Genomic DNA, 17925 nt, shown 5'->3' with positions numbered 1-17925 from the left:
AAGGGTCTTGACCCGAAACGTCACCCAATCTGTCTCTCCAGAGATGCTGCCGGTTCCGCTGAGTTACTTCTACATTTTGTGTCCATCTTCAATTTTCTTGGCCCCGCTCTGGGAGTAGGAGTGGGGGCGGATCCGGATCTGCAACGGCCGTGAGCCCCAGGCGATCGTCTGCCTGCTTCTGCTGCTGTTGGAGGTGAGACGTTGCATCGCGCCAGGGTCTTGGGCCTGTCCCACTTTGGCTGTCAGTTACACGACAGGCCGTTGGCGTGTGAAGATTTTGTTCGCTACAAAAATTTCAGAGCCCCGCGCGATGTTGCGCACATCTCCGCGCTTCTCAGTGGGACCGGCCCCCCGCGGCCATACGATGCCCATGCGCCTCAACGCAACGACGAGGTAGCGTAATTTGCGTGCCAAGGACACGTAAGTGGGACAGGCCCTTAAGGCTACTTCTGCAGTCCTCCATCATTCTACATAGTGAACCTAATGAATTAGGAATTTAGATTGGGTGTTGAAGATCAGAAGACAATCAGAGGGAATAAAACTGGATATTATGGGGAGTGAGTATTGCGAGAATGATCCCATGAATGATTGGGTGAACATATGATGAGCATTTGAGGGGTAGGCTGAGGGTTTCTAGATTTGTTGAATGAGTCAGTGTCTATTTTATTTTCATTTGGCAGGATATGATGTTACTTCTCCCATCTTTTCAATGCAAACATATCTTTAGACATGGATCTTTCCTTTTAAAAAAAATATGATCTATTTTCAAGTAGGCAGATTTATTCTATTTATAGCTGGTGAACATTGAAGCTTTGAAACTTTTAGACTTTTATAAGATTTTGAGGCACAGTTTGCACACCACTTTCTGGAGTTTCTGCTCAAATTCTGTCAAGTCTGCTCAAATTCAACATTATCTTGTTTTTTTGTGCTCTGTGCCTCTTGCTACAAAAAAAATGATTCTGTATGCATTCAGTGTGGAACTATCTTAATATGTTTCTATTAATGAGGTATTTCTGTGGGTGTAAAACTGGAACTTTTTATTTGTTAGTCTTTGGTTATGTGGCAGAAATTAATTCTGTGATGTAAATAGAACCAGATTAATTGCCATGGTGTCAAAGAAGCATACACACAGAAATAGGCCCTTCAGCCCACTCTGTCAATGCAAATCATGTACGTACCCATCTATAATATTCCCATTTATCAGCAGCTGGTCTATGGCTTTCTGTGCCTCATCAATTCAAGTGAGAGGATCTGTCCATCATCAGTTCAGGCAGTGTAATCCAGATCACAACCGCCTATTTATACAAAAAATGTAATTTCATGTTTATTTGATGTTATCTTCAGCCCAAAGAAAAAGCAATGGTTTAACACATTTCTGGTTTCTACTTTGCTGCTAACCAGGGATTTGGTAAAGGATGCTCAAATTAAATAGAGTTTGATCTCCACATTAGTAGTTTGTGCCCCCTGATAATTTGCTGCCATTGTCTTTGACTACCTTCTCCTGTAGGAAAGTTGTCCGTGAAATCTATCTTCCTTTACGCAGAATTGCAACATAAAAATAGTTGTATTTTGTTGTGTGATTTTCATTCCCCTTAGAGCTGCAGCATTAAAATTATGATCTAATTGATTTCAATTGGTGACATTTAGTTTACAATATTCTTAAACTTAACTTAAGTATAACAAAGTTATTCATGTTGAATATCACAAATATATTTATAATCTTAAACCATTGTGAAGATGTAATTTTGTATTTTAAGTACTTAACAGTTACTGAATGTTAATCAAAAAATGAGACAATCATTTTTGCATGATAAATTACCTTTAATCCAGTAGCACCAAAACATATTATTTTTAACATAATGAATGGTTGAACATCACACGGAGTATTTCCATCACCAGAAGTTTACTATTATCTAAAATAATGTGCTCAATACATTTTGCTTAAATAACCCACAAGAATTGATGTCCCAGTATTTAAGTAAGAATACAAAAAGAAATCAAACTACATAATTGCAATGACCTTCACAAACGTCTGAGCAATTTACAATTACTCAGACAACTGTACAGTATATATATATATATGTATTTTACTATCCTTTTGTTTGCGCCAGGTATGTGCAATTAAACAACATTCAGTGGATCAATTTGCAATTGATCTATTTGGATATCAAAGATAGGATGTGTCGGTTCCATTATCAGAGTGAATGTCATACTTGAGGTTAAAGTTTGTAAGTTACAGTGATTTAATGGCCTGCGTTTGAAGTGCCAGTAAACTTGGGACATAAAGGAGTTAACTGATTGCAAAAAGAAGAGAAAAGAAACAATAACCTGTTTTTAAAAATTCTTATTAAATAATTATTTCAGTTTTGTTTTATGTTTTTAATTTTTTCATGTTTTTCTTTCAATTTATTTTTAATTGTTTACATTTTTGTAGTATTTACATGCATGTCCGAATGTTGGAGGTGTTTAGTAACTAATAGTGATGATGTCTGACAAAGCAGACTGCAAGCCTCAAGCTATGAAGTCAAAAAATTATTTGAACGATTTACTTTATTGCACTTATGAGCGCCCTGCCACTTCTCTGTCCTAAACCCCAGTCTGCTATAGTTCAAGCAGGCAAGGTAGGCCATCTACATCTGAGCCAAGTCAGAAGATGTCTGGTGACCTTGGAGAGGGCTTTTGGTTAGCAGCCAGGGTTTTGCCTTCCTCTTGGTACGGGTACATATTTGTCATTGATAATCCAGATTATCATGTGCTTTAACTCGCAAGATTCAATTACAAATGATCAGTAGGTTTATGTATATGCAGGAGGAAATGGTTGTTGACTTTCATAAATTATTTTTTTAAGTAGTTCACTCTGCAGTTGATCTATTAGAAATACTTCGTAATTCGCAAACTTTTCAGAAAAGGAATAAAATAATTTGTTGAAGTTTTCATTGTTTAGCAACTTCTAGCAGTGTTTCACGGGTAAATTCAATCTGTGTAAGAGGAAAAGAGAACTCCAAAGAATAATATAAGGTGCTTCTTTATTGTCTCACTTTATTTTTTATCTTATCCATGCCATGTCTATTTGCCTTCTGATCAGCACCATGCATTTCTACAGAATGCAATTCAAACTGAAAGTACATCAGCCACTAATTTTAATCGTATGCTCTTTCTGTGTCACTACAGTCTTTTAGCGAACACCGAATATAGTGTATAGAAATGAAAGTAAAAGACGACTTTAAATAAACCCACGTTGTATGATCACGTCAATGATCACATTGATCATTGATGTGAACAATTTTCATCCACTTTATATAGCTTAATAATTAATCTTGTTGTTGGTTTCAGTTGAAGATATGTTGTTTTAAGCAACTTTCGTTCTCTTCCTCAGGTTGAATATTCTATCACAGTCATTAACCTTGATGTGTGTTGTGACTGATTGAGTTTCAACTGATTCTTCGTGTGATCTTTTCTGATACCTTGATTTTAGTTTCACTATTTTTTTAACTGCCGGACAATTATATTTGTGCTTTTCTTTATAACTTGGTTCCTTTTTACAAGCCAGCTCCCCTTGTGGTAGAAAGGGCCATTCGTCATTATGTTTTCCTTGGTTACGCACAGCTAATTGACAAAGAGCCACTGCAGCTGACTGCTTCAGTTCATCTTTACTGCTGTCAGTGCTTTGGGGAACCTTTATTGTTTGCAAGTTAGCAGCTTTTTCTTTCTGATTTTTACATTGATTTGTTTTGTGGCAATCTTTGCCTGTATTATGGTCTTCTGCAGAATGAATATTTAAGTCTGAATGGAGAAACCTGTTGCCATTTAAGGTTTTTGCTGGTACTCTTAAATCTTGTAAATTGATGTCGACGTCTAATGGAACAGAATCTTCAGCTGTGTTCCACTCATAATTGTGATGAGCTTTAATTGAAAGATTTAAAGGTACATCCTGCACCTTTGTGCAAGTTTCAAACTCTCTAACCGGAAGGGAATGATTGGCATCAGATGTATCTTCGCTTGAATCCTGCCGGAGAATTTTATTTGTAGTTCCATGCTGTTTGTCAGGTTCCGATTTTGCTTTATCCTTTTTGGAAAGGTTTAACGGTATCATGGCAGCTAAACTTGTGTCATTCGGTACCAGAGCATTGCCATGGTAGTAATCCAAAATGGTGACATTTGAAGACGTTGTACCCTCATTGGGTGCTCGGATTCTATTAAAAAAAGAGTAGCAAAATAGGATATTTAGATAAAATGTAATAACTTTACAAGGTGATAAATGTTGTTCAGGAATTAAGCAGACTATCCATCCCACAAAATCCAACTCATTTTATTGAACAAAATCTGAAAATGCTGAGGCATTAATACTGTTTCTCTTCCCACAGATGTGGCCTGACCTTCTGAGTATTTCCAGCATTTTCTGTTTTGTTTTAGATTTTCAGCAGTTTCATGGCTTTCATGTTTTATTTTTCAATACCACAAAGAATTTAACCTTTAATCAAAACCTTTCAAGAAATTACCTGGACAGTTTTCTTCATTTTCCTTGGTGAGGAAATGTTTTATTAATGATTGGAATGCGAATAACTTTGAGGAAGTGGATGAGGAACATATTGAATTGAATAGTTTTAATGTATTAAACATATACAAATAACTTGGATTTAGATATCACCTTTCACTTCATCTGGATATTTATATTCCATTTTTTAGTTTTGTTTTGTTCCAAAAATAGGAGAAATCTGACCGGGTAATTTATTGGCAAAGTATTGAATAAGGAATAATTGTTCAGGCCATCGTGAGCACAATCAACACCACCATCACAGAGGCTTTCACAGACAGTATTTTGAACAGGATATTTTGAACGGGGTAATAAACCAAGACCATGCCGACAGCACTTCCAGTATTCTGTGCTGAAATGTTGACATAAATTATCCATTTGTGTATTTGACGTATGATTAAATAGGGGAACGAGTGTTAGAAGTGATAAGGAAACCCACATGTCACAGAGATGGAGAGAGGGGCGGCACAGTGGTGTAGCAGTAGAGTTGCTGCCTTACAGCGCATGTGGGTTCGATCCTGACTACGGGTGCTGTCTGTATGGAGTTTGTACATTTCCCTGTGACTGCATGAGTTTTCCCTGGGTTCTCTGGTTTCCTCCCACACTCCAAAGACGTACAAGTTTGTAGGTTAATGGGCTTCAGTAAAGATTGTAAATTGTCCCTAGTGTATAGGACAGTGCGGGGATCGCAGGTCAGCGCGAACTCGGTGGGCCGAAGGAGCTGTTTCCGTCTTGTATCTCTAAACTAAACTAAACTAAATTAAGAGAGCGTAAAATTCTCACGGACAGCATTGGATGTCTGAACTGAATCTCAGTATCTGAGGCTGCGAGGCAGCATCTCTACTAGAAGTGCCACAGTGCAGCCTTTTTTACAGCTACCCAATTACTGGGAGAAAAAATTAGAATTGTTTTAATTGTTTGAATTATTGGATCTGGAATGCACGGCTTGGAAAGATGCCAGCAATAACTTTCAGAGTGTTATTTGAAATTTAAAGTGGAAACACAGGTTTAAAAAAAATAGGAGGCGTGGAACTAAGTGGATAGATTTATCATAGTGTTGGCAGAAACATGATGTGTTAAATGGCAAAGATAGATACAAAATGCAGAGGTAACTCAGCGGGACTGGCAGCATCTCTGGAGTGAAAGAATGGCTGACGTTTCGGGTCGCCCCGAAACTTTATACATTCCTACATTCCTTCTATCCTTTATACAATCCTGACAGATGCTGCCTGTCCCGATGAGTTACTCCAGCATTTTGAGACTATTTTTGGTGTAAACCAGCATGTGCAATTCCTTCCTGCACATGTGTTTAATGACCTTCTGTGCTTTAGAAACATAGAAACATAGAAATTAGGTGCAGGAGTAGGCCATTCGGCCCTTCGAGCATGCACCGCCATTCAATATGATCATGGCTGATCATCCAACTCAGTATCCCGTACCTGCCTTCTCTCCATACCCTCTGATCCCCTTAGCCACAAGGGCCACATCTAACTCCCTCTTAAATATAGCCAATGAACTGGCCTCGACTACCCTCTGTGGCAGGGAGTTCCAGAGATTCACCACTCTCTGTGTGAAAAAAGTTCTTCTCATCTCGGTTTTAAAGGATTTCCCCCTTATCCTTAAGCTGTGACCCCTTGTCCTGGACTTCCCCAACATCGGGAGCAATCTTCCTGCATCTAGCCTGTCCAACCCCTTAAGAATTTTGTAAGTTTCTATAAGATCCCCTCTCAATCTCCTAAATTCTAGAGAGTATAAACCAAGTCTATCCAGTCTTTCTTCATAAGACAGTCCTGACATCCCAGAAATCAGTCTGGTGAACCTTCTCTGCACTCCCTCTATGGCAATGATGTCCTTCCTCAGATTTGGAGACCAAAACTGTACGCAATACTCCAGGTGTGGTCTCACCAAGACCCTGTTTAGATGAAGGGATTCAAAGTAACATTAGCAAATTTACAGATGACACAAAGCTGGGTGGCAGTGTGAACTGTGAGGAGGATACTATGAGAATGCAGGGTGATTTGGACAGGTTGGGTGAGTGGGCAGATGCAGTTTAATGTGGATAAATGTGAGGGTATCCACTTTGGTAGCGAAAACAGGAAGGCAAATTATTATCTAAATGGTGTTAAGTTGGGAAAAGGGGAAGTACAATGGGATCTGGGGGTCCTTGGTCTTCAGTCAATGAAAGTAAGCATTCAGGTACAGCAGGCAGTGAAGAAAGCGAATGGCATAACAAGAGGAGTTGAGTATAGGAGCAAAGAGATCCTTCTGCAGTTGTACAGGGCCCTAGTGGGACCACACCTGGAGTATTGTATGCGGTTTTGGTCCCCTAATTTGAGGAAGGACATTCTTACTATTGAGGGACTGCAGCATAGGTTTACAAGATTAATTACCGGGATGGCAGGACTGTCATATGCTGAGAGAATGGAGCGGCAGTGCTTGTATACTCTGGAGTTTAGAAGGATGAGAGGGTATCTTATTGAAACATATAAGATTATTAATGGTTTGGACACGCTACATGTTCCCAATGTTGGGGGAGTCCAGAACCAGGGGTCACAGTTTTAAGAATAAGGGGTAAGCTATTTAGAACGGAGATGAGGAAACACTTTTTCACCCAGAGAGTTGTTAGTCTGTGGAATTCTCTGCCTCAGAGGGCGGTGGAGGCCAGTTCTCTGGATACTTTCAAGAGAGCGCTAGATAAGGCTCTTAAAGATAACAGAGTCAGGGGATATGGGGAGAAGGCAGGAATGGGGTACTGATTGGGGATGATCAGCCATGATCACATTGAATGGTGGTGCTGGCTCGAAGGGCCGAATGGCCTACTCCTGCACCTATTGTCTATTGTCTCTCTGTTCGTTTCAGCATATGCTTAATAATGTGTAACAGTGCCTGTCAACCTATGAACAAAGTATAGATGATCATTTAGAAGTATCTATAACAGCAACAATATTGTTGGGAAAACCATTGATGTTTGCTTTACCTGATGATTCCTTGACTTTCTGGTAGTTCATGTTGTACGTGGATTTCACTTGCTTGGAGATTTGTGGCACTTCTGATTGGTCTAAAGGGTGTGAAGCCTTCATCCACCCTTTTATTTTTATTATTTGGGGTTGAAGCAAACTTGGGTGATTTGACGCAAGTTTCTGAGACTATGGCTTTATGAACATGTGGTGTTGGGCTAGGGCGACCTGGTGAACCAATTGCTGCACTTCCTGACTTTGGGCTTATTTTTGTACTTTTTCCCCCTGTGCATAGATTGCTACTCATGCCCAATGTTTTTGTCACATTATCTTTTGATAAGGACATTGGGACAGGGTTCTCCCAGTCACAATGAAGTCTTCTGTGTGAATTCTGGAAGTACAATTCTGGTGGTGGTGAAGTTTCGTACAGTGAAGGATTCCCGACTGACAGGTGTGTCTCTTGATTCCTGTTGGAATTATTTCCTTGCTGAGACTTCAGACCAAATGGAGGAAGGTCATATTCAGTTGGACTGCGATGATGGACACCATAAGGAATGGGATGATTTGAATGAAAATGATGCAGAATTTTGTATTGCTCTAATGCTGATTGGCTAATGTGTCTTGGCAAATTCATGCCTCTATTTTGTAGATGAGGCGGTGAGAAATATTGCTGTTCAGGAGAGAAATAGAGTGAAATATCTGGGCTGCCGCCTTCAAAAGGTTTCCCCGAGAGGAGATAGGGTGAAAAGACTAAACCACGTTGATTGTAATAATGATGTGTATAATCTGGAATTAATGGTGAGGTGTTTGGAGGAATTGAACCAAAATATTTATTTGCAGCATATTTCCTGGGATGCTCTGGTGAATTTGAAGGAGAACATGTTCCATGTTGGTCAGCAGGACTGTAAAATGCTGACTTCATTGGGATGGTGGACGCCTTGTTTGAATTTTCCAGAATAAAATTTGTCTTTTCATTGTCTTTGTCGGAGCTTTTGGTGAGTTTCAAGTCCCCAACAGGCAAGAAAGCTGATGGTCGTTCATCTTTTTCAAAATGTTCTACAGTTTCATTTTCTGCAAGAATTTTCTGAAGTGGCTCCTTCTGTTTTGCTTTTGTAACTGGTATAACCGTGTGATCACCCATTCTGGTGTTTTCTTTCATATCTTTACTGATGGTCTGATGGCTTGCAGTTTTATCAGCTTTTCTGCAGTTCGGACTTTGAACCGGGTCAACGTTTGACAAGGATGAGTCATGGCTCACATTTGATGCACAGTCATTCTGAATGAGTAGATCAGAACTTGATTTTACACATTTTCCTGTTTGATCCTGATCCGTCACTAATGAGAGAGAGTTTTCACATAAACTGTACTTCATGTGGTTAAACAGGTGTGATTTCTCATTGCAAGTGAATGGGCACTGGAAGCACTTGTATTTAAATGGCTTTCCTGCAGGACGGGGAATGTAGTGAGGTTTCTTTGGTTTACGCTCTTTAGTGAGACTCATTTTTGACACTTTTGATAAAGATTAAGGATCACAGCATTCCCTGGGTCTTGGCTTTTTAAAAGAAATGTTGGTATTTTAAATCAATAATCTGAAAACTCCACACGCTTGCTTGTACAGGTAACCAATATGTGCCAGTAGATCAGCGCAGGAATAATTTGCATCAGTCTGTGGATGAAAACATACAAATGTATTAATCTTATACAAAGAGTAAAAGCCAGCACATTCCTTAACACACACACACACACACACCTGCTTTCGGAAACTTATATGCAAATCTGGCAGAGTGACATTGCGCCACCTTTTGTATGACGTTGAATATGGATGAGATAATGTTTTGTACATTACACCTGTATCATCTAAAGTGTAGACCTGGAAAAGGGTGGGGGTGGGTGAGGGGGTTGATATATGGGTGCAGCAGGGAGAGGGAACTGGGATCAGGGGTGGTGCGGGAAGGGTGGAAAGTGCAAAGTAAGGTGTGTGTGAGGAGGCTATGGTAGCTGAGAAGGGGAGGTGAGGGGGAGGGCAGTTACATGAAATGGAGAATTCAGTGTTCATGCTGTGGGGTTGTCAGCTATCCATACAGAACGTGAGGTGCTGTGCTTTCAGTTTTATGTGGCCTCACACTGGCAATGGAGGAGGCTGAGAGCAGACAGGTTGGTAGGGGAATTGGAACGGAAATTGAAGTGGCTAGCAACCAGGAGCTTTAGCTGGCCCTGACTGCCTGTCTTGGCCCTGGCAGCCCAAGTGTTTGTGAAGCTATTGGCTAGTCTATATTTGGTTTCATCTGTAAAGAGGTGACCACAGTGCAATAATTGAGGCTGGAGGTGATGCATGTATCTGTCACTCCTGAAAGAGCTGATTGGGTCCCTGGATGGGAGTGAGAGAGGAGGCGAAGAGACAGGTATTTCTCCTATAAAAAAAAAGGGTCACTCCACACTCCACAAATGCTGCCTAACCGGCAGAGTTCCTCCAGCAGTTTTTTTTTGTTGAAAATTCCAGCATCTCCAGTCTCTTGTGTCTCCAATTACTTCAGGAAGCTTGTTCTTTTCGAATGTGTTGAGAGCCAAGCCTGTTACAGCTTGCCCCTTATTGCATTGTCCGGAACCTAGCTCCTGAGAAACTCTGATGGTTTCGTTCTCATGGTCTGAAAGCTTTCTGCAATATATCACGCCAAAGGCTACATGCTTTCTCCCGATGAAGAATTAACTGAAATATTCTACATCACTAATTCCTCTTAATCCTAAAAATGATATTGTAATAAGATGTTTCAGTTTATCTTTGATGTATCCAAGTAAATGTAAGTTATGGGAGTTTCTCTTTTTACGGTTAAAGTTTATTTAGTTTTTACTACAAATTTGTTTCATTTATTTGATAAATGGAAGCAACAAATTGCAGATGTAAAAACCATTGGCATGTGATATATTTCATTCAAAATTCCATTGAGAAAAAACTATGATTTTAGATATATTCTGAAATCTGACATTTGAAAAAAAAAGTTTTGCCATGTATGAACAGACTATAGAATTGTTGCAATCCAAAGATATTCTGAGATATTACAAAATATTTTTTTTAATCAACTTTCAAACCAATTTTTTCAACTTTCAAACCATTGTTTAGAAAAAACAAAGTGTAGGATGAACTCAACAGACCAGGCAGCATTTGTGGAGGGAAATGAACAGACAGCATTTCGGCTCAACATCTTTCTTCAGGCTGATGGAGAAGGGGAGAAAGCTGGTAAAAAGAGATGAGGGAATGGGATGGATCAAAAACTGGCAAATGACAAGGTAGATTCAGGCTTGGAAGGATGATTTTGGTAGATAAGTGGAGATATTTTAACAAAGGCGAGAAGTGAAATGGAAACAGAAGAGTTCAGATGTAGAATCTGATAGGGAAAAGAGGAGTGAAATCTGAAACTGGAGGGAGCGATGTGGGTGGGTGGATGGGAACAGGGGAGAAAAAGAGGGGAATAAAAGGAAAATGTGGAAGGGCCAGGGTGGGGAGTGGTTGGTGATGGGCAGAAGAAGGAGGATAAAAGAACTGGGTGACAAGGCATGAGCGTGGTGGGTGGGGTGGGTGAATACAGTGTGGATGTGGGGAACTGGGGTTTATCTGAAATTAGATCATTCAATCCGTGCTGTGGCATTGTAGGCTATCCAAACGGAATATGCAGTGCCCACCCGCCAGTTTGCATGTATCCTCATTCTGGCAGTGGAGGAGGCCAAGGGCAGAAATGTTGATATGGGAATGAGAAGTGGTGTTTAAAATGTTGAGCAACTGAAAGCTCTAGCAGTCTTTGGTGGACATAATACAATTGTTCAGTGAGTTGATGAGAATGTGGAGAGAACAGGCTACAGGGAAAATTAGTGGGGGAAGTTGCTCTATGAGTTGGTATAGACTTGATGGGATGAAATGTCCACCAATGCCTTGAAGAAAAATGGTGCATTTATGCCACAGGTTCCAAGTTCAGTCCTTGGCCATGGATCATCAAGTCAAACTCAATTGCAGAAGTAATGGGATGATAAATGTGAATGCTCTGTTGCTGGCCCTGGCCTGAAAATTCCCCACAGGTCTTGTGTTTGCCATCCATTCACCACTGCTGTAAGGTGTGAGAATTTGATCTTCAGTTTGTTGCTCTCATACCACAGAAAAAAATAACTTTGTGACATTAATTTTCTTTTCTCACACCTGATAAACAAATACTTGGATCCAATGTAATATGAAAAACAGTAGGCAGAGCTATTAAAATGTCTTAATACATTTAAAAAGTATCTTTCCATATATTTGGATTTTGGATTTAAGTTGCCTTATTTCCAATGTCACTGAACTTTAAGGTAGTTAAGTATTTGATTATATAATAATGAATTAGAAAAGTTTGTAAATTATTATGCAAATGGTGTTTTAAACATAGAAAATACAATTACTAGTATAATATAGATGTTCTTTACATCTACTACATTATCCATGCCATTTTTACATATTATCTGCACAAAATAAACTCTCTCTCCAGCAACTATCTATTTTCCTTCCTCTGGTTGTCTTGCCTTTTCAACCCTGCTCCAATATACATTGAGGCATGTGCCCAAGTATGTATTGTGAGTTGCCCATTGTTTTTCCTCCCTCCCTGCAGGGAAACATTTAGCATTGGATTATGCCACCCTCTAATGGCATGTCCAACGTTCTATTTTGATTTTGTTGGTGAAATTGTACTGTGTACAGAAATAGGCTCCTGGCTATTTTGGCAATTTAAAGGTCAGGAATGAAGCAGTTTTGAACCACCCAAAGTAAAAATGAATCCTCTTTTCTACCAGGGTTGAGTCCAAAAGAGGTCAAGATCGGATTGTTGCAAACTATCTTATTCATGGAATTCACATCATTCTGAAAAGAAAATTTAAACTCTGCTTGATTCTACTATCAACTTTTGCTTACAAATCCATTATTCATAGTGATGATTCTCACCTTTCGATTGATTACATTTTTCAAAAAGGATCTATTAAAGATGACCTGAGATGCAGAGTATATTGTACAGTTCTTTTATTTACCCAAACCAATAGTTTAATTTAATTAGCAGTCAATTTTTATCGTTTTATGCAAAAATGTGTTTAATTACTTTAAAACACAAGCAAAATTATTTCAAGATATGAGAATCAATATTAAATCAGTTTTAAGCTGAGAAAGCTTTTTATTAACAAACTGAATGCAGTCTTTTTTTGCCACTGCCCCTTTGCGCCCTGTAGCAGTAACAATCTGAAACTACAAGGTGTTGCATCTAATGTTACTTTTTAACCAGTCCCCAGGAGGTGCCCAAAGTATATTTTGACGTGTCAATGTCTGTATGCCCTTCTTCCCAAATCCAAACCACCGGCATGTACACAGTGGGAATTGAGAGCATTCCGATTTTGAGACTTTCCTTGGTAAACTTTTACAATCTAAAATATTAATACACTGTTTAAACCACTGTCTTCATTGTATTCCCAAAAGGCAACACAATCAAATCTGGGAAAAATTAAACTAGATTCAATTTGTTTGGATAAACATTGAAGTAACATTGCACTGCATGAATACCTGTTCTCAGTAAAATACATATTCTGTATTTAACAAGTTATCTGTGTGTTCATCTCCTGTTGGCTCATTTCTGTGCCTGGAGGACAGAATGACGATGAATGTGGAAATTTAGATGCTGGTTCCTGGAGTGGGTGTGTATGTGCTGACACAGACTTTAAGCTTATTTTAGCACATTGTTTAAGGCAGTACACGGCAGGTGCATGAGAAACATCTCTCTTTTTTGGTTGAAGAATAACACTTTGTGCATGCTCTCTCTGGATTTTGAATTTAGTTCATCATCCAAAATGTAAATTTAAATGAATTTATTTCTGTTTTATTACCTTGAGACAATTTCAGACTGAGATTATAAAATGAAACTTACAGAAAACTATATACACTTTCAATGAGTTTGCTTAAGTTAATAGTACTTATCCATAAACAGTTTCTCGCCCCCCTCCCCGAGTTTGGTCTAACCTTAGTGATGTGATGCTGTGCAATTAAATAAGTCAGTTGATCCCTATAATAGGTCTACAGGTGTATCAATCTCGGAAAAGTTCCCGGTTTCAACACCACTCTGGCATATTCCTAAATACATCCCAATATATTGGTTGATTTAATTAGAAATTACGTTCGACGTTGCTTACAACTTTTCAAATGAACTCTTAATAGCAAACAGCTTTGCTGACCAGTCAAACTTTAGAAGATTGAAGTTTTTGTTAATATTTTATGTACATAATACTTAATGCAAGCATCGTACAATACGATTGCCGTCTCAATTTAAGTTCACAATTATTTTAATCTTTTACTAAACTCTTGTCGCAACTGGTTTTATTGTATGAGACAAAAGTATTTAAAATAAAATGCACTTACTTACCCTATATATGTAACTTTCTGTTGATTGCTTTTGTTTCCATAAGTAAACTGCGCATAAGCAAAGTATGTTCTCTGCTTGATTGCTAGTTGAAAATGAAGCCAGTAATTCTAATAGGAGGGACTATAAGTGAAGGAGTTGGGCCCTGAGGGTATGGAGATGCACCCAATGTTTTTCCTGCCTCAAGCAATGATTCATGCGTTCGTTCTATCCAGTTACAGTTTTCTTCCAGTATTACCTCAGTACCCAATTTGCAAAGCAAAATTGTTTTGGTTTCTACTGGCCATTTTACAGCAAGCAGTCGTGTTTACACAAGCTTGAACTTTTGTAGTGTAAGCAAGCTCTCTTGTTTGAACTGTAATTCTGCTTACACTGGCCTTTTGTTTATACATTTTTTTCTTTCCCCTTCTCCAATCTCCTTAAGAAATCTACCTGTAAAATACAGTTGCATTAATTATATTTCCAGATTGTATTCAACCTTACCAAACTAGTTTTACCAGCCATATTTGTGTTACACTGCTAAAGTTTAGTGTTCAGATCCCTTCTGATATATAGTCTGAAATAAGACTCCAAAACACAAATGGATATTTCAGTGTTTATAATGCTCCAAAATTTACACATTTTGTTGCATGCAAGTCCCATTTCAATGTCATGTGGAAACAGGACCTTCGGCCCAATTTGCCCATGCCGACCAACGTGTTCCATCTACACTCGTCCGATCTGCCTGTGTTTAGCCCATATCCCTCTAAACCTCTCTTATCCACGTACCTATCCAAATGTTCTCAAATGTTGTGATAGTACCTGCCTTAACTACCACCTCATGCAGCTCTTTCCATACACCTACCACCCTTAGTGTAAAAAGAAGTTGCCTTTCGGGTTCCTATTAAATCTTTCCCCCTCACCTTATAGTGGTCAATAACCAAAATAAGCATACATAATGACAGACTGTATCTTTATAACACTTTCTTCTTGTGGGCAAACAACATGAATATTAAAAGTGCATTAGAGGATATTTTCTGTGGTTTCTATGTTAATTACAAAATTACATTTGATTTATCCAACTTCAAAGCGTTCCAACAGGAAATGTGTGTGGGTGTGGATGTTCTTTAAATCAGTTTTGTGAGTGGTTTAGTCATGTAACCTGTTTTTAAACTGTTGTCCCATATATGGCTTGACATAATGGCAGCATTACAATAAAAATATCCCTTATAATAAAAACACTCCGGGTTCTACTTCCACTCCAGAAACTTGTGCATATGGTCTAGGCCAATTCTTCACTGCTCTGCTGAAGAAATACTTTCACTGAGGGGGTGGGAGATTGCAACCTTCACGTGGTCCACCCTATTTTGACTAATGCAATCAACCCGACGTGCACAAACAAATAGTTTTTCATGCCAATTGATCTACAACTTTAGGCTGTGCACGCCATTCACGATCGCGGGTTGACTCCTGTATGGCCGTGAGTAGTCGCCCAAAGAGTCGTACCTTTTTCTGGTCACCGCTGGATTTTCAACATGTTGAAAATTTTCGGTCACCTGCTTGCAACTATGACGGGTGCCGCAGTCGCCGAAAAAATCACGTAAGTGGGACAGGCCCTTTAGACATAAGCCCAACTAAGGGCCATTTTAAAGTTTAATTTATTGTTGTCACATGTACTGAGGTTCAGTGAAAAGCTTTTTGTTGTATGCTGTCCAGCTAAGAAAAAGCTATACTTGATTACAATCAAGTTGTCCACATTGTACAGATACAGGATAAAGGGTTTTAACTTTAATTGTTATTGGGAAAATACCTGAAATGTAAATGGGAATTTTTAATAAATTTCCTTTCTCTGCTATTCTGTTTACTTAATGACCTTTTTTTACAAACAAAGTGGAAGTGTGTAACAATTCAACGTTATTGGCACTCCCTATCTCAAAAATAAATAAATTAAACTTTTTTAAATTGGAGATTCTATCGTGTCAATCTTTGCATCCCAAAAACTCTTAGAATATAGCATCAAGGACTGCTTCTCCAAGACTTTCACTGATTTTTCAATGAAGGTACAGAATAGGTGGAATAATACCCTGCAATGTTCAGTTGCGTGGACGTGCAAGTCAGTTGATTGTATTAAACGCAGTTCAAAATGAAACAGAAAGGCCATTATTTTTAACCATCTCTCTAACCGAAATAAAATTCTCATTGTACTTTGATAACTTGTGTTTTTTAATACAAACCATCACATTGTATTGCAATGAAAATTGCTAAATATAGGATAACATTTGGTGGGAAGTTACGTTAAAATAATGTCTAACAAATTATATAATATTTTTGATAGAAATACATAGGGATTTCGATTAAGCCTGCATCGTAACAATTTTAAAGGACATGTTTCATTCCTTGCTTCATCTTATGTGTACATTGTTCAGAACAGGTAGATAAAGCCATCTGAAGGAGGGTCTCGACTCGAAACGTCACCCATTCCTTCTCTCTAGAGCTGCTGCCTGTCCCGCTGAGTTACTCCAGCTTTTAGTGTCTATCTTTAGATAAAGCCATGCAGTTATGAAAAAGCGCTGGGCATATATGGCCAATTCTTTCCACAGAAGGATACATATCTGTAGGCTATTCTCCACCAGTCTCTCCAAAACCAAAGTATATATATACTGATGATATCATGATCACTTAAAGAAAATATACTATTTTTTACCAGAAACTAAGGTTAATTTGAAATGATAAATTTATGTAAAGTAATTTACATCATTTTTTCCTTTTTTTTCAAATATGAAAATATGCTAACATGGTTGAAATAGTCCATTGTCCAAATTTGATTCATTCAAAAAGGATTTAAGTTTCTTGAAAAAAATGAGATGTGTAGATAATCACAATTATTTTTACAGGGTGGATGCGTCAAATATTAGAGAGGGTGGTGTTAAGTCGAGAGGAGAAAAGTTTAAAGGAGATGTGCGAGGCACATTCCGACACAGAGAGTGGTAGGTGTCTGGAACTCATTACCAGAGGTGGTGAATTCGGATATAATCACCATATTTAAGTGGCATTGAGAGAGGTTACTTACAGAGGCAAGGCATAGAAGGATATGGACCAAATGAGATTAGTACTGATGGGCAGCAAGGCCAGCTTGGAGATAGTGGTCTGACCATTTCTGTGCTGTACAGTTCTATGGCCGCAAGACACTTTGTAGCTGAGACGCTAATGATAAATTTGTCACACACAAATTGAAGTTACAATAACCCACTTAAATATGGACCAGGTATGTTTTCCTGCATTTTCCACTAAGATGATTTAAATAATTTTGGAGCAGAAACATTGTTATGTTCACAAAATTTTTGATCACATTTTATTTGTGTGCAATATTAATTTTAGATGCAAAGCTGAGGATGAATAATATTTTGATATCCATTTAAAAGCTGCAGTTGTCAAATAAATGCAATTTATTCATGAAGATCTTTGTAGAGTTAAATAGTAGAAAGCATTTGTGTATTGTGAAACCTGACAATCAGTTACCAAACCACAGACGCTGGAGGAACTTGGTGGGTGTTAGAAATATTTTCCCAACAAACGACAGTCACAGAAATTTAGATCCAACTGAATGTTTAATACATGAGAGAGGATCGCACAGAGTACAGGCGTCTGAGGGAGTCTCTCTCCCAAAGCAGTGCCCGAACTCATTCTTTTATACAATGGAGTAAACAAGGATGTATCGCCCACAACTTAATCTCATCATGCAGGGTACAACTTAATCTCATCACGCAGGACCACAACTTAATCTCATCATGCAGGGTACAACTTAATCTCATCACGCAGGGTACAACTTAATCTCATCACGCAGGGTACAACTTAATCTCATCATGCAGGGTACAACTTAATCTCATCATGCAGGGTACAACTTAATCTCATCATGCAGGGTACAACTTAATCTCATCACGCAGGGTACAACTTAATCTCATCACGCAGGGTACAACTTAATCTCATCATGCAGGGTACAACTTAATCTCATCATGCAGGACCACAACTTAATCTCATCATG

At 38.6% G+C, this 17925-nt stretch overlaps 2 protein-coding genes across 5 annotated transcripts in view; one reads left to right on the top strand and one right to left on the bottom strand.

The window, feature by feature from the left end:
• tbcd (tubulin folding cofactor D) overlaps window positions 1–17925 on the top strand; it is a 164065-nt gene that overhangs the window by 42909 nt on the left and 103231 nt on the right. The gene's annotated exons all lie outside the window — the stretch shown is intronic.
• Window positions 1801–14173, bottom strand: znf750 (zinc finger protein 750). Of its 2 annotated transcripts, none has more exons than XM_033044061.1 (3): window positions 13904–14173; window positions 7512–9157; window positions 1801–4193 (listed from the first exon to the last, which is right to left on the bottom strand). In XM_033044061.1, the coding sequence occupies exons 2-3, from the start codon at window positions 8990–8992 to the stop codon at window positions 3350–3352; spliced, it is 2325 nt and encodes a 774-aa protein (XP_032899952.1). In that variant the 5' UTR covers window positions 8993–9157; window positions 13904–14173; the 3' UTR covers window positions 1801–3349. The 2 variants fall into 2 exon arrangements, with proteins under 2 accessions (XP_032899952.1, XP_032899951.1); XM_033044060.1 differs by having other exon boundaries at window positions 13908–14173.

Source organism: Amblyraja radiata, chromosome 26, assembly GCF_010909765.2.
Source record: "Amblyraja radiata isolate CabotCenter1 chromosome 26, sAmbRad1.1.pri, whole genome shotgun sequence".
In the NCBI taxonomy this organism is placed as follows: Eukaryota; Metazoa; Chordata; class Chondrichthyes; order Rajiformes; family Rajidae; genus Amblyraja; species Amblyraja radiata.
Note: the sequence above shows the minus strand (reverse complement) of the source record. Positions and strands in the feature narration are given on the sequence as shown.

Excerpts from the sequence above, each read along its gene's own strand:
- znf750 (XM_033044061.1), bottom strand. The coding sequence starts at position 8,992 with ATGAGTCTCACTAAAGAGCGTAAACCAAAGAAACCTCACTACATTCCC. Across the intron at positions 4,194-7,511 it reads GAAAGTCAAGGAATCATCAG|AATCCGAGCACCCAATGAGG; the intron begins GTAAAGCAAACA and ends TTTTTTTAATAG.